The sequence below is a fragment of the Nilaparvata lugens genome, chromosome 6, assembly GCF_014356525.2.
Source record: "Nilaparvata lugens isolate BPH chromosome 6, ASM1435652v1, whole genome shotgun sequence".
Lineage (NCBI taxonomy): Eukaryota > Metazoa > Arthropoda > Insecta > Hemiptera > Delphacidae > Nilaparvata > Nilaparvata lugens.
In genome coordinates, this window is record NC_052509.1 from 57,287,851 (window position 1) to 57,302,208 (window position 14,358).

Below are 14,358 nucleotides of genomic sequence, written 5' to 3' on the forward strand. Positions count from 1 at the left end.
GTAAAATTATTCTACTGCGTGCAAAGATATCAGCATAGGGTCTAGACACTGATGAGCTTCATAGAAACAGATACATGTTTAGTTGGTATAATTTATAAATTTTTGAATAGGGTACTTATAGGATCATGTAAAGTTTCCCGTCAGACATCAGCTTCTGCCGTCTGAATTCCAAAAGTTGGCTTGATTTCCAGTTTCAGTTTCACATAATCTCTGATCCTCTTGTATGGCAGTGGGTGGACAGCATTGTATGTTGGTGATGTTGTGTCATGTGTCAGTGTTCAAATTTAAGATTGCTTCTCCCAAGACATGAATAATATTATAATACAATCCGATTAAGGGGTAACCAAAATGAATGGAATAAATGAATAAAATTAAATGGTAAAATATTATAAATAAATATGAAAATAAAAATATTGTAGTACAATCCGATTAAAGGGTACCGTAACCAGAATAAATGGAATAGCCTACTGTGTACCGTACATGAATAAAAATTAAATGGTGAAATTGTAATATTTGGATGATTTGAGACAAAATTAGGAAATAGAAGAAGTTTTGGGCAATAGCCTGTTTTTTCAAATTAATTTACGTAGGCTATTGTTTGCTCAATTTGATAAATAGATAAATAAATGAAACCAGAATGAAAAAAGTTTCAAAAAAGTTTCAGAAGATTGATAAAAATAACGGTTGTGCCTCATTTATTTTTTTCAATTATGAATTGAATTAACTCTGGTTGTTCATAGAAAATTGCTCACTCTATTCACTGTATTCTGCAAGCTAGAACTAGCTAAATCAAGCTAGAATACATTCTTTCAATGAAGGTTTACAAGTTTGTTTGAAAGATTGTGACTGAGTCAACCAGAATCAAATGTGTTTTGAAAATCATACAACAAGATGAAATATCCTCAATTCATCAACATATATCATAATTCATTATGTCTTTGTATCCTTGACAAAATTAAATTTTCAAGCAATGTATGATATCATTAGACCAGTCAAATAGTCGTTTTTCAGGAAACAGCTCCGAAAGAATTTTTCTCGACGGTTCTATATGTATTTTGGGGCGCTGAATTCGAATCTGAGATTTGCTGACACGCCAGAGGGCGGCTTCACCCCAAAACCCCCAAAACCCCAAAATTTTGGACTTTTTTCAGTTTTCTCATTTTATCTCGTAAACCTTGAGTTTCTCAAGAAAAATCATTCATGACAAAAGTAAAGAGAATAACTTTTTCAATAAATTGAGTGGTCGCGCAGGATTCTACCATTTTTGGTTCCAGAGCTACGAATTTTCAAAAAAGGGGTATTTTTAAAATTTTGCAAACCTACCACTTCTACCCTATACAACTTGAATATTTTTCTAGTATAGATAAAAAACTACACATCACGTGAAAGAACAATTCATTATGAACAGGATTCCCTAGGAATTTTCGGATTTAGTAGTGGGGGGAGGAGGAATACTCCCAAAAATAGAAAATCATGTCCTACAGCCAAAATACAAATTTTTCATTATAATACCTTTTCAAGGCCTTCCTATCAAGAAAATACATATTTCGGCTGAAATCATGTCACGAGGGTTATTTTCTATGAGAATCACCCGTTAGAAACAGTTAATTTTAGTATTTCCTAGTGGGGGTTACGTCATAAGGATACGTCAAGGATCAAAACCTAAAACACTTATAACTTTTGACAGAATGATCAGATCTCCTCGTACTACAGATTATTCTTCTCAGCTCGTCGAGATTCTAATTTACATAACATTCTACTTTCTGTGGATGGTTACAGTGAAAACATTCATTCTTCATTAGTGATCCTCCTTTAAAACGTTTATCATCAGAAATCAATGGGAAAATTATTGAAAACTCTCAAGTTGATTCTGAAATCTCTCAAAACCTGCACGGATTGTAATTCCGGTTCACAACTATTTCGCCACCCAATATTCAATAGAGCGGAAAGTCTGAGACGTTTTTTGGTGGAAGGGCGTGAATCAACAGGTTATAGGTGGGTGAATATTACACAGAAGCAACAGGCATTTCATGTTTATTGGTTGGCCTCCATTCATTGATTAACGTTTCCCTTGTAGGCGGCTCATTCTTTTTGCAAGTCAAAGGAAAATAGCACACTTTCCTATCGCAATTTGCAGTCTACAAGCATGCAACACTATTTTCATTTGATGTTTGCATTAGATCTCTGGTTAGAAATTTTTTGAATGTTCTACTATCATGAAGATCATTTAAAAGAATGGATTAACTTATTCATCTGAATGAAAACTGTTCATCACATTATTCCTACACAAATAACCTAAGTAGTTGTCTACTACTACAAACCTTACACAATGACAAACCTTTATTGTTAGGTTATATAACTCAGCACATTTATTGAAGCTTCAACTCATTTATTAAGGCTGTGCAAAGGCTAAAAATAAACTTTCTACTCGTGATATTTTTCCAGTTTACGATTTGTATATCATCAAGCTATCAAAATAACTTTTAGTTGAGCTATTTTTGGTAAATTGAATAACTTTTTCAAAAATTGATATTTCAGAAAATTTTTGTTTTACTAGATCAAAAATACCATGAAGAATCCACCCTCTAAATCTCATTAATTTATATCTTACCGAATTTGAAATGTTCTGTCCCAAAAATTCAAACTTCTGGCGCTCATATCTCAAAAAGTAATGATAGGAAAAAATGTTTTACTGATAAAACTATTTCATTTTGATAGCTTGATGATATACAAATCGAAAAACTTAAAAAAATATCACGAGTAGAAAGTTTATTTTTAGCCTTTGCACAGCCTCAATATTGTTTCTATGAGGAAAAAGATAAAGCTATCAGCTGTGTCTAATGAGAAACAAGGATAGCAAACAAATGTTGATCAGGTGCTGACTATATAACGTGATTTTCACCACTATTTTTCTTACATACACACTTCATTTAATTATCTTTTTTTCTTCAGGGATACTATTGAATATAAATAAAAATATAAATCCAAGTACCGTACACTTTTTAAATTATTATAATAATTTAAAATAATATTTATGTCTTATATTTAAAAATAATTTAAAAAGGGCACTCAGATTTATATTTTTATTTACACTTCATTCTACCACATAGGCTTTCGGTTTAGATACTTTTCCCTTCCTTCAATTAAGCTCACGAACTAGAAACACACTTTCAATCTTGTAATGCCTTTTCCAATTTGTTGGCAGAAAATAGCTGCGTGCTGCTACTGACTCATTTTCACACATCTCTTTCCCTGTTTTCCTTCCACTATTTTCTTTATCCTCCAACTTCTCTTTTCCACTTCCAAAGTTTTCCTTTCACCATCTTTATCACACAGCTCTTTTAGTCCACATACACCTACTCTACGCAATGCAGCCTCATAATATTTCCTGTCTTTTTCTTACTATTTTCGTCTTAGCATTTATCCTACTCCGATTTTACACTGTTATTCTTCAGTCCATTATTTATCCTCCTCTTCCATCATAATAAACATCCAACTTCTTTCTCTTTACTCTGTTAACCATCTGACTTAGCTCACTCTATCTCTTTTTTCCACAGTTTGGCTATACTTTATCATCAGTCCATTTTAAATCCTCCTCTCCTATCATATATCCTTCTCAGAGCTCACTCTATCTTTATCTCTCCTATGCTTTCTTCCATTAACATCAAACTTGCTGCATCTCTCTCGCTTTCCTCTATTAACCATTTGACTCACTCTATCTCTTTTTTCCACAGTTATACTTTATCATAAGTTCATTCTTCATCCTCCTCTCCCATCATCCATCCTTCTCACAGCTCAAACCATCTCTATCTATTTTGCTCTCTTACATTAGAGTCTTTGATGCGAGAAACACGAATCTGGAATCATATTTGCAAAATTCCTTACAGTTCAGGTGATATGACCAAATTTCAGCCAAATCTGAGATACTTTTTGTTTCAGTGTGTTTCACGATGGTCCATATGGTTTCCATAAATTTTCAAATCTGAGATACTTTTTGTTTCAATATGTTTCATGATGTTAGTCCATGGTTTCCATAAATTTTTGGTGAAAAATGAAAATCTCTCAAACTCTGTGATCTTATGGTCTTTGATGCGATAAACACAAATCTGGAATCATATTTGCAAAATTCCTTACCGTTCAGGAGATATGACCAAATTTCAGCCAAATCTGAGATACTTTTTGTCTCAGTGTGGTTCACGATGGTTAGTTAGTTAGTCCATGATTTTCATCATTTTTTGTGGAAAATAAAAATCGCTCAAACTTCGTGATCTTATTGTCTTTGATGCGAGAAACACGAATCTGGAATCATATTTGAAAAATTCCTAACCGTTCAGGAGATATGACCAAATTTCAGCCAAATCTGAGATACTTTTTGTTTTAGTTTGTTCCACGATGGTTAGTCCATGATTTTCATCAATTTTTTTGTGAAAAATGAAAATCGCTCTAACTTCGTGATCTTATGGTCTGACTCACTCTATCTTTTATTTTCCTCTCCTCCATTTACTATCAGACTCACACTATCTATTTTGCTTTGTTCCACTATAATCATCTAACTTACTCCATCCTTAATTTCTATATTTCTCGCTTTCTTCCACTACCCATTTGACTCACTCCATCTCTTTCTGTTTGGCAATTAATCATGGCTCAAACTAGGTTACCGGGTGATGTGACACCCAACCAGTATTGACTCACCAAAACAGGCTGAGGTGGGTCAACACAACTATGAATGACACAACGTGGTCAGAGGACATGCATTATCCTACGCAGAAAAAATAATAGGACCACATTAATTTCAGTTAGCGCCACTTTGTAAGATAACATCGACTGGGTGGTTATATCATTAACTAAACAACTGATGCCACTTAAACTGATTGGGGTGTTAATATTTTTCCCGCCTTTATTGTAATATAGCCTACATCACATTTATTGGTTTATCTTATTTCGTATACTATAGAATGAAATATAAATTATCAAATCCCGTTTGTACAAAAACCTGTAACATTTTAATGATGATTAAATGCCACGAGAACCAGCAATCGGAGAAGGCTTTTAATAAGGCTACTCAGATTGGTTTTCGTAGCATTCACTCACAATCATAGCGTAATTTAACAGGCTTTTGTGCAACCTTAAAAAGAATTTTAAAATGTCCTTTTCGTATAGGCCTAATAAATTTCAAGTACTGCAAAGAAGTTGATGAGAAATTTGAAAAAAACGTTCATAAATTATTAGAAAAGAAACAATCATATTTTGAAATAGTTATCTTTCAGTTGAGAAATAATTTCATTGTAGACATACTAATTTGTTTTTATAAAACTTTTTTATATGAGTTTTCTAAAAACTAAAAACAAAAAGTTACTATGGAATTATTTTTTACTAACTCTAGTATCCCCAATGAAATACAGCACGTTATTTGAAGATATTTTTCAATAAATAAAAAGAAAGCTCATGTTTGAATTACATTTAATGCTTAGAGCAGAATCCCTACATATCAGAGTCAGTGTTTGGTACAGTGAAAAAATTATGATCCCATGAGTTTTAATAGGACTATTCTCACTCAGTCCGGCCAAGCGAGTATGAATTGTCTCATTATAATTTAAGAGAATAATATTTTCACTTTACCGTACACGTTCACTGATACTATTTTGTGGAAATTCAGCTTAAGAGAGGAGTGAAGTATCACAGTTAAATTCTATTAGACCTATAAAGGTTTTGTTCTGTGCAGAAATTTCCGTATGAGTTATTGAAATCGCCGATTTAGCAATTTAGAGTTCAGCTTCAATAAATTGTACCTTCAATCATAATTCTTGGTACCTGAGTTTTTTGAAAATGTTAGGCCTATTTTATCGATATAAAGTATACGAGATGGAATAAAATAATGTGATTACCAATAATATGATTACCTGAGAGTAGAGATAGTCAACAGATGTTCTTGTAGACCCTGTCGCTCTTGGAGACTTGGTTAGATCAACTCGGAGTATTGGCAAGTTTTTCTTCTTAGGTGACGAACCAGGTGTGCTATCAATCATAGGAATTATTTCCTCTTGATTTGAATGAGACATAACCAGATATTTCTACCTGAAAATATTGAATGCAGTGATGGTTTCAAATCAAATTAAAACTCGAAAAGACTGTTGGATTTACTATTAATACTATAAGAAATTGAATAACATATCAAGAAAATGTTGAATGCAGTCATGGTTTCAAATTAATAGAATGGATCTCGAAAAGACTGTTGGATTTACTATAAATACTATAAAAAACTGGATAACATAACAAGTATGTGATACAACTTGATGTTCTGATAGTAAAAATTGAGAATTTATTGTTACATATATTGTTTTCTTTTCAATTGTGTTACAGCCGATACGACTAAGGCGTTGCACCCTTCAGTCTTCTTGCACTACCTGGTCGTGGGTTCGAACCCCACAAGTAGGCATGGACGTTTGATCATCTCATCAAATCACCCACGCACTTCTCATTACTTTAGCTCAAGCTACGAGCTCATGTGGTCATCATCCGCAATACAAAAATTATTGAGTGCTATTTCCTCTTGGACTGTTTTGTCTTTGGGAGAAATAGAATTATTTATTTATTTACAATGTAAAAGTTCTTCTTACTAATGGATGATCTTTCTATTATAACAGTACATTTTAGCACCACTAAAATTCATTCATTGAAATGGATTATTGGGTCTTATTTAGAAAATGATACGTTACACTATGTAGATACTGGACCAGATAGTAACATTTGTTTTGTATTTGAAGCTCATGGTTATATTCAGTGATTGATATTTTCCACTTAAGAAGTGTACCTATTACTATAATATTATGCATATCAAGATTTTGAAATTTTACAAGTAGAGCATAGAATGAAATTTCAATTATTAAGTGCCATTTTGAAATAATATCAAATTAGATCAAGTTTTATTCAATGATTTACATGACAAATTCCATTATACCAATATTTTATAAATAAATATTTTTGTGTAGTTGAGAAGTTGATATTGTGGTAATTATTCATATTAAAAATTTTAAATCTGTGGTTTTTTGACAATTTATTAGTCTTTTTTTCATTCAATATAAATAAATAAATAAATAAATAAATAAATAAATAAATATATATATATATATTATATATATATATATATATATATATTATATATATATATATATATATATATATATATATAAATAATAGGCATATTTTATTTATTAACCACAAAATGTTTCAATCATTATCAAATTCAAGTTACTTGATATGGGCCATATAGATGGTTGAGAAATGTGGTGAATAAATAAAAAACTTCAAAAGGATAGGTCTACCGTACTTGATAATTTCTGTCTTTTTTTCTTCAGGGCTACTTTTGAATATAAATAAAAATTGAAATTCAACTACCCTTTTTGTGATTAAATAATTCAAAAAGGGTACTCAGATTTCAATTTTTATTTATATTGATAATTTTTATTTCATCCTATCTATTACAAAATATAAATTCATCAATTGCAATCTAATATCTTATAGAGAAAAGTGCATATTAGAAGTGGAGCAAAGTATCAGGACCTCCTAAATACTTATAAAAATATTTAAATATTTAGGAGGTTCAGATACTATCCAATAACGTGTTAAGCTGAATAACATATTAATCATAATTAGCTGTTGTTCCATTTCTATTCTATGTACTGCTTGAGAAATAAAATGGTTGATCGAATACAAATATTCATACTTTTCGAAAAGATATTGGAGTAAAACATTGAAAAAGCATTATCTTTGAATTCTTAATAAAGCTATGAGACAAAACCTAGAATGCAGCCTATATAATATAAATCCAATGGATAGCCAGAAAATGTGTGAATTTAGTTGATAAGATAGTACTGTAAAGGCTTAAGGCTTTGCAAAGGCTAAAAATAAACATTCTACTGGTGATATTTTACAAAGTTTTTCGATTTGTATATCATGAAGCTATCAAAATGATAAGGTTTCTCAGGAAAACATTTTTTTCGATCTCTTTTTGAGATATGAGCGCCTGAAGTTTGAATTTTTGGGACAGAACATTTCAAATTCTGTAAGAGATATATCCATGAGATTTGGAAGATATATTCTTCATGGTATTGTTGATCTAGTAAAAAAAAATTTCTGAAAACATATTTTAGAGAAAGTTATTTAATTTACCAAAAATAAATCAACTAGAAGTTATTTTTGGCCATTTTTAGTAAATTGAATAACTTTCTCAAAAATTTACATTTTCAGGAAATTTTTGTTTTATTTGATCATCAATACCATGAAGAATTTATCCTCTGAATCTCATGGATTTATCTCTTACCGAACTTGAAATGTTCTGTCCCAAAAATGCAAACTTCAGGCGCTCATATCTCACAAAATAAATGATCGGAAAAAATGTTTTCCTGAGAAAACATTTTCATTTTGATAGATTGATGATATACAAATCAAGAAACTATGAAAAATATCACCAGTAGAAAGTTTATTTTTAACCTTTACACAGCCGTAATAAAGCTATGAGACAAAACCTAGAGTGCAGCCTATATAATATAAATCAAATGGATAGCCTGAAAATGTGTGAATTTAGTTGATAAGATAGTGAAGGCCTAAAGCACAACAGCCCAGCCAACAAAAATATAACGATTTTCGAAAAAAGTTAATTATTTATGCCCTTGGGAGAGAGTGATTTTCATTAGATAATGGTCTAGTGTGTTGCGGTGGGGGTTGGCTAATGTGTATGCGAGATTACCTTCATTGAGACTCGACACGTTTTTACAGCTTGAGCCTGTTTTTGTGGGAAAAGCAACTGGCGCGTCGTATTAGGGCGTTGTCTCCCTTTTGGACAGCGCAAGGGTTGTTGCTATATTATACCCAGTCAAATTGGACGCAGTAGAAATATAATTGAGAATAATTGCAAACATTAAAAGTAATTACCGGCTGACAAGTGAATGAGTAATTTCAATTACTCGGTCATATATGGAGTCACATGAGCATAATAGCATAGAAAAAGGATACGCGTTGCTTGTTTATTTGTTTGTCTCTGATAATAGTTTGTGGTTTGAAAAAACAGCCTTGGTAGTGCAACAATTCAATGGAGTTGGTAGAATGCAAAATTAAATTCCAAACGAATACATAATACATGAGCATAATAGCATAGAAAAAAATAAGCATAAGTTTGTTTGTCTATTTGTTTGCCTCTGATAATAGTTTGTGGTTTCAACAAAACAGCCTTGGTGGTGCAACTCTTCAATGGAGTTGGTAGAATGCAATAATAAATAATTTCAATGGAATACATAATACAATTGATAATAATTGAAAATATATAATGTACCGTACATGATGTTTTTTAGTTCTAATAATAACTTTGAGCTCTCTTGAAAAATATGTGTGAAGGCTTACGTTATGGTTAAATTGAACGAATTTAAACTTTCTGGTCTCACAGGCTCACTATTATACATTTTTTTTAGTGTTGAGAATTTGAAGGAATTAGAACGGGATGGAAAGATAAGATTACGCTTGATCTACACTATAAACTGTCTCAAGTTAAAGACAAGCAAGGTTCAAGCAGTAGCTATGAAATATGTAAATATTTCTATATAATAGTGAGAAAAAATAATAGTCAACTCTAATAATTCCAATGGAACCTGCTAGAAAGTGATTGATTTATCCTAATATTATTTACAGAAATTTACAGAATGCTCTCATTGTAGTTTCTATGGTGATTTTGAAATGGAAAAAACAATTCAACTAATGTAATAGCCAATACACAATTTCAATCGATTACAATTAACATATTTGAAACTCAAAAATCAATATGAATATCGTTCATCAAAATTTCTTTCTCAGTTGATAGCCTTCTGTTGATATAACGGCTATGATAGTGCCCTTCTTTAGTAATTTATTTATTTATTTGAGATACATATGAGAGCACAAGGATAATATCCCATAATTGCTCTCTTAACACATAATACCAGTGAAACAATTTAAAAATGAATATTTAATACGAATATTGAAAGAAATGAAAAGTTTATGAAATTTTTACGAAAAGTCTTTCTGAAAAAAATATACATAACAGAAAATTTTAACACAATTTTAGATAGCAGAAAAAATAAACACAGCAAATAACAAAATGAAAATATGAAAATGAAATGAAATGAAAAAAAAAGTCTCTTTGATTAAACAGAAGTCAATCTAGGAAGAGAAAAAAAAATAGTAACAAGAGGAAATAATTAAACACACAACTTAAGGAGTAGTAAAAAGCAAAGAGATCACTGTCACAGAAGACTTTTTCCAATAAAACTCCAACCATCAACGAGGGATTGACCTCAGCAACCCACTCCTCACCTCTCTCTCTGACCCAGCAAGCTGAACATTCAAACTCAATTTGTTCATCAATCTCTGCACTCTTATGAAAGGTGAGAAAAAATGGTGCACCGTTCTGCACCTTGGAGCCGCAAACAAGTTAGCATTCCGCCTATTGAATGCTGGAACACTGATATTCAGCATTGCAAGCAAGGTAGGAGAATTTACAGCACCATCCAACAATGCCCAAACAAACAAGACAGATGTTTTATCTCGACGCTGACGTAGAGACTCCAATAGGAAAAGATCCCTCAATTGCTGAGTCGGGAACCCCAGGGGACACGACCCACCAAACCTTCTGAAGATCTTCAATCTGGTACTGAATTTATTTTTTAAATAGATTATCAAGGTTTATCAATATTAAAGAAAACTATTTTATCGATCTACTTGAATTTCAACTGAAAAAAGCTATGTTTGTAATAGAAAAAATCTGGTGTGGCGCACTCACACAACTTTCCTTGCCGTTATGAAAATTGATCACTGACGCTGGTGTTCCCGCGCATCTCAAGTCTACTATTCAAATATTTGAGCCAGCTGGTGACAGGGCAATAACGCTGGAGACACACATGAGATCTGCTATCTCTTCATAGTGAATGATTTAATAGAATCAACAATAATTTGCAATTGAATAATCACATTTTCTCGAATTTAAAGCTTATTTTCAATTTTAGGTGAAAATGTTACTGAACATTAATTGTAGAGATTTTCATGCTCAATCTACTCCACTTGATTTTTTTTGTTTCAATTGTATCTGAAGCCTGATAATTGGGAATCTATCTGCATTGATGGGGCGGAGCTCCTGAAATTTTTACAGATATGGGACTTGTGGCAGTTGATAGAGCTTATCGATGACTATTTTAGGTATGAATTTGATCAAAATCGTTAGTGCCGTTTCCGAGAAAATCACGAAAAACCCTGTTTTTGACAACATTTTCGCCATTTTTGCCGCCATCTTGAATTGCATTTGATCGAAATTGTTCGTGTCGGATCCTTATAGTGAAAGGACCTTAAGTTCCAAATTTCAAGTCATTCCGTTAATTGGGAGATGAGATATCGTGTACACAGACGCACATACACTCATACACACACTTACACATACAGACCAATACCCAAAAACCAGTTTTTTGGACTCAGGGGACCTTGAAACGTATAGAAATTTAGAAATTGGGGTACCTTAATTTTTTTCGGAAAGCAATACTTTCCTTACCTATGGTAATAGGGCAAGGAAAGTAAAAAACTAAAAATAGTGCTAAAAGATATTAAAGGTGCTAGTTTTTCATCGCAAAGTTTCCCAATGGAAAGCAAAAGTTTTACTAATGAAATAAGAACATATATATCGTCAAAATCTACAGTTTAATTTGGTACAGGACCATGGTTTCGTGACTTTAGTCAGCTTGAAAAGATGACATGTGCGGTCACGAAACCATGTTCCTGTACCAAATAAAACTGTAGATTTTGACAATATATGTGTGTGTTTTTATTTCATTATGGATTGGTTCCGTTCTACAAAATTGACAGTGACTTAGTCGAATTTTTCAAAAGTTTTAGGTTTTATATAGGAACAACTCATTTGATAATACATTTAGCAGGAATCAATCAATAATTAGGCTTACAATGTAATCATAAATCATACCATAAATTGATTCATGATTCTCGTAATTACTAATTTGATAAAGCATTACTCTAATTAATTGAATAATCGAGAGTACTCTACCTTGATTACTTGAGGGTTGAATGAGCTTCACATCGCTGAAACGGTGGTCTGATGTTCGAGAGGCCTCTCAGCGTATAACTGACGAAATCCGCTATGCATGTCAACAAAACATGGGTGTGGACACGACACACAACCACCGAAAGGCCTCCACGCTAATTATCACAGTCTCTCCGCAATGCACGATACAAGCCATTAAATTTATTCGTATCAATTTGCAATCTCTCATCAGCCAATTCGTCGCAAGGGAAAATTGCAATTTAACTGAGCAAAAAAACCTACTGATTACTGAAGATGATTCAATATTTTATACGCTACCATTAACGTATAAAATATTGAATCATCATCAGTAATCAGTAGGTTTTTTTTAAATTGCAATTTTCCCTTGCGACCAATTGGCTGATGAGGTTGGTTCTGATCCTATTCATTCATTTTATTGAAAGTTATTCATTTATTCGAATAGGGATACTTGGAAGTTTACGAACATTATTCATCAAATCAAATAGTATTTTATTCACAAATTATAGTCATAGGTTCACATTATAATGGCAGTATTTGATTAACATTGGTGTTGCTATCCTACTTCATCTTAAGAAGGCAGTGACAAGCAAAGAATCAGCAACACTGTTCACTATCTTTCACTGTTATTTTACTTTCATCTTCTATTTCACTGTTTTCAAACCTATAAAATCCTACCATTAAAACGTGGACATCACTGCAGTCGTGTGTGAAAGATAATGAAAAGGGTACCAATAATTCTATGTGATTGGAATTCATTCATCAATTTTATATCTGACTTGTCCTATAAGCTGATGAAGTCTTTGAAAGAAAATTATAGAAAACAAGTATAGCAGAGCAAGTTTCCAATTTATCTTGTTTCTGGTTTATATTAACCAATAATAGACAATTCAGCCAATTTAAGTCAATTCAATTTAGTTTCTGTTTGTGTAAACAATTGATTTTCAACGAGGCTTGCTTTGGCATAAAGCCGTAAGCCTCTATATGTTGTCATTTTTGTATTGATGTAAATAAATACACTGTAGTGCCATATTCAGAATCAAAATCATGTGCAAAATTCTCTATTATCTCTACTAAGATTCAAGTGAAATTTCTCATTTTTCGGTGCATGTTGAGTTCTCATAAAAAAATCATAGATCTATAAAAATAGTTTGTTATAGGACTAGTTTGAATATGTTAATCGCTACATCTACTTACGACTATACGCCATGAGAAGCTACACAATTATCAGCAACGAAAAAATTAGCTCATACAACACAAATAAAATACTAATGTGATAAATAAATATCAAGATACATATAGGCCTATTAAAATAGTTTGAATCTGTTAATTTGCTACATCTATTCACGACTATACATCATGAGAAGCTACCCAATTATTAGGGAAGAAAAAATTAGCTCATACAACATGAATAAAATACTAATATAAAATATAATAATAAATACTGATAGAGTCTAAATAAAATCAATCAGTAAGACAAACCTAGTTTGAAGCCATTCCTTTTTTACTATTAATTAAAACTTTTTCCTACAGTTACCTTGAAAAGTGGCCATTCCTGCACTGATTACAGAACGCAAAGAATCACTTTTCCGCTCTAGTGCAGGAAAAATTTTTCCTGCACTCCAGATTTGTAACATGGCAATACAAAATAGTTGGTGGGTTATATAAGGAGGATTAGTGCACGAAAACAAAAATTATGTTGGTAACATTGACTGTGGTTAGATTTAGATAAGAATCATTTCAATGGCTACCCTACATTTTTATGATAAGATCCCAATCTAGAAATCGAAAACAAGAATAATGTTTATCTGAATCATAATTAAATAATAACTAATAATAACTTCTCATCATTTAATAATAAATAATGTTTATTTTCTATTGACAGTAATAATTATTTCAACTATAAGCAAATGAGAAATGTAGCAAACACACATTATGAAATTCGAATTTTCAGGTTAAATAATGACCGTTCGAAATCCATGTCAATAAAATTAATAAAATAACATTAGAATATACTACAATAAAATATTTTCTGTTGTCTATGTTACTTTATAAATATTTTTCAGTTTACTTATATCATTTTTCGGTAATTTAGTAAGTTAACCATGTCTAAATATCTGAATACTGTTTTCAGCTGGATGAAACGAAGTTAGGTACGATTCTTCCCGCTAGGTCGCGCGCTTGTCGGTTCAGCCATTTTGCAGTCATCACAACCAGCTGTTGGCATATATTTTGAATGAGAATTTTTTGTTTTATCTGTATTTTTTCTG

At 31.8% G+C, this 14,358-nt stretch overlaps 1 protein-coding gene across 1 annotated transcript in view; it reads right to left on the bottom strand.

Moving 5' to 3' along the window:
* LOC111050263 overlaps nt 1-6,074 on the bottom strand; it is a 92,451-nt gene extending 86,377 nt beyond the window's left edge. The window contains 1 exon segment of the mRNA XM_039431492.1: nt 5,901-6,074. Coding sequence (XP_039287426.1) covers nt 5,901-6,059 — 159 coding nt within the window. The 5' untranslated portion in view covers nt 6,060-6,074.
* Between the last annotated feature and the right edge of the window lie 8,284 nt (nt 6,075-14,358).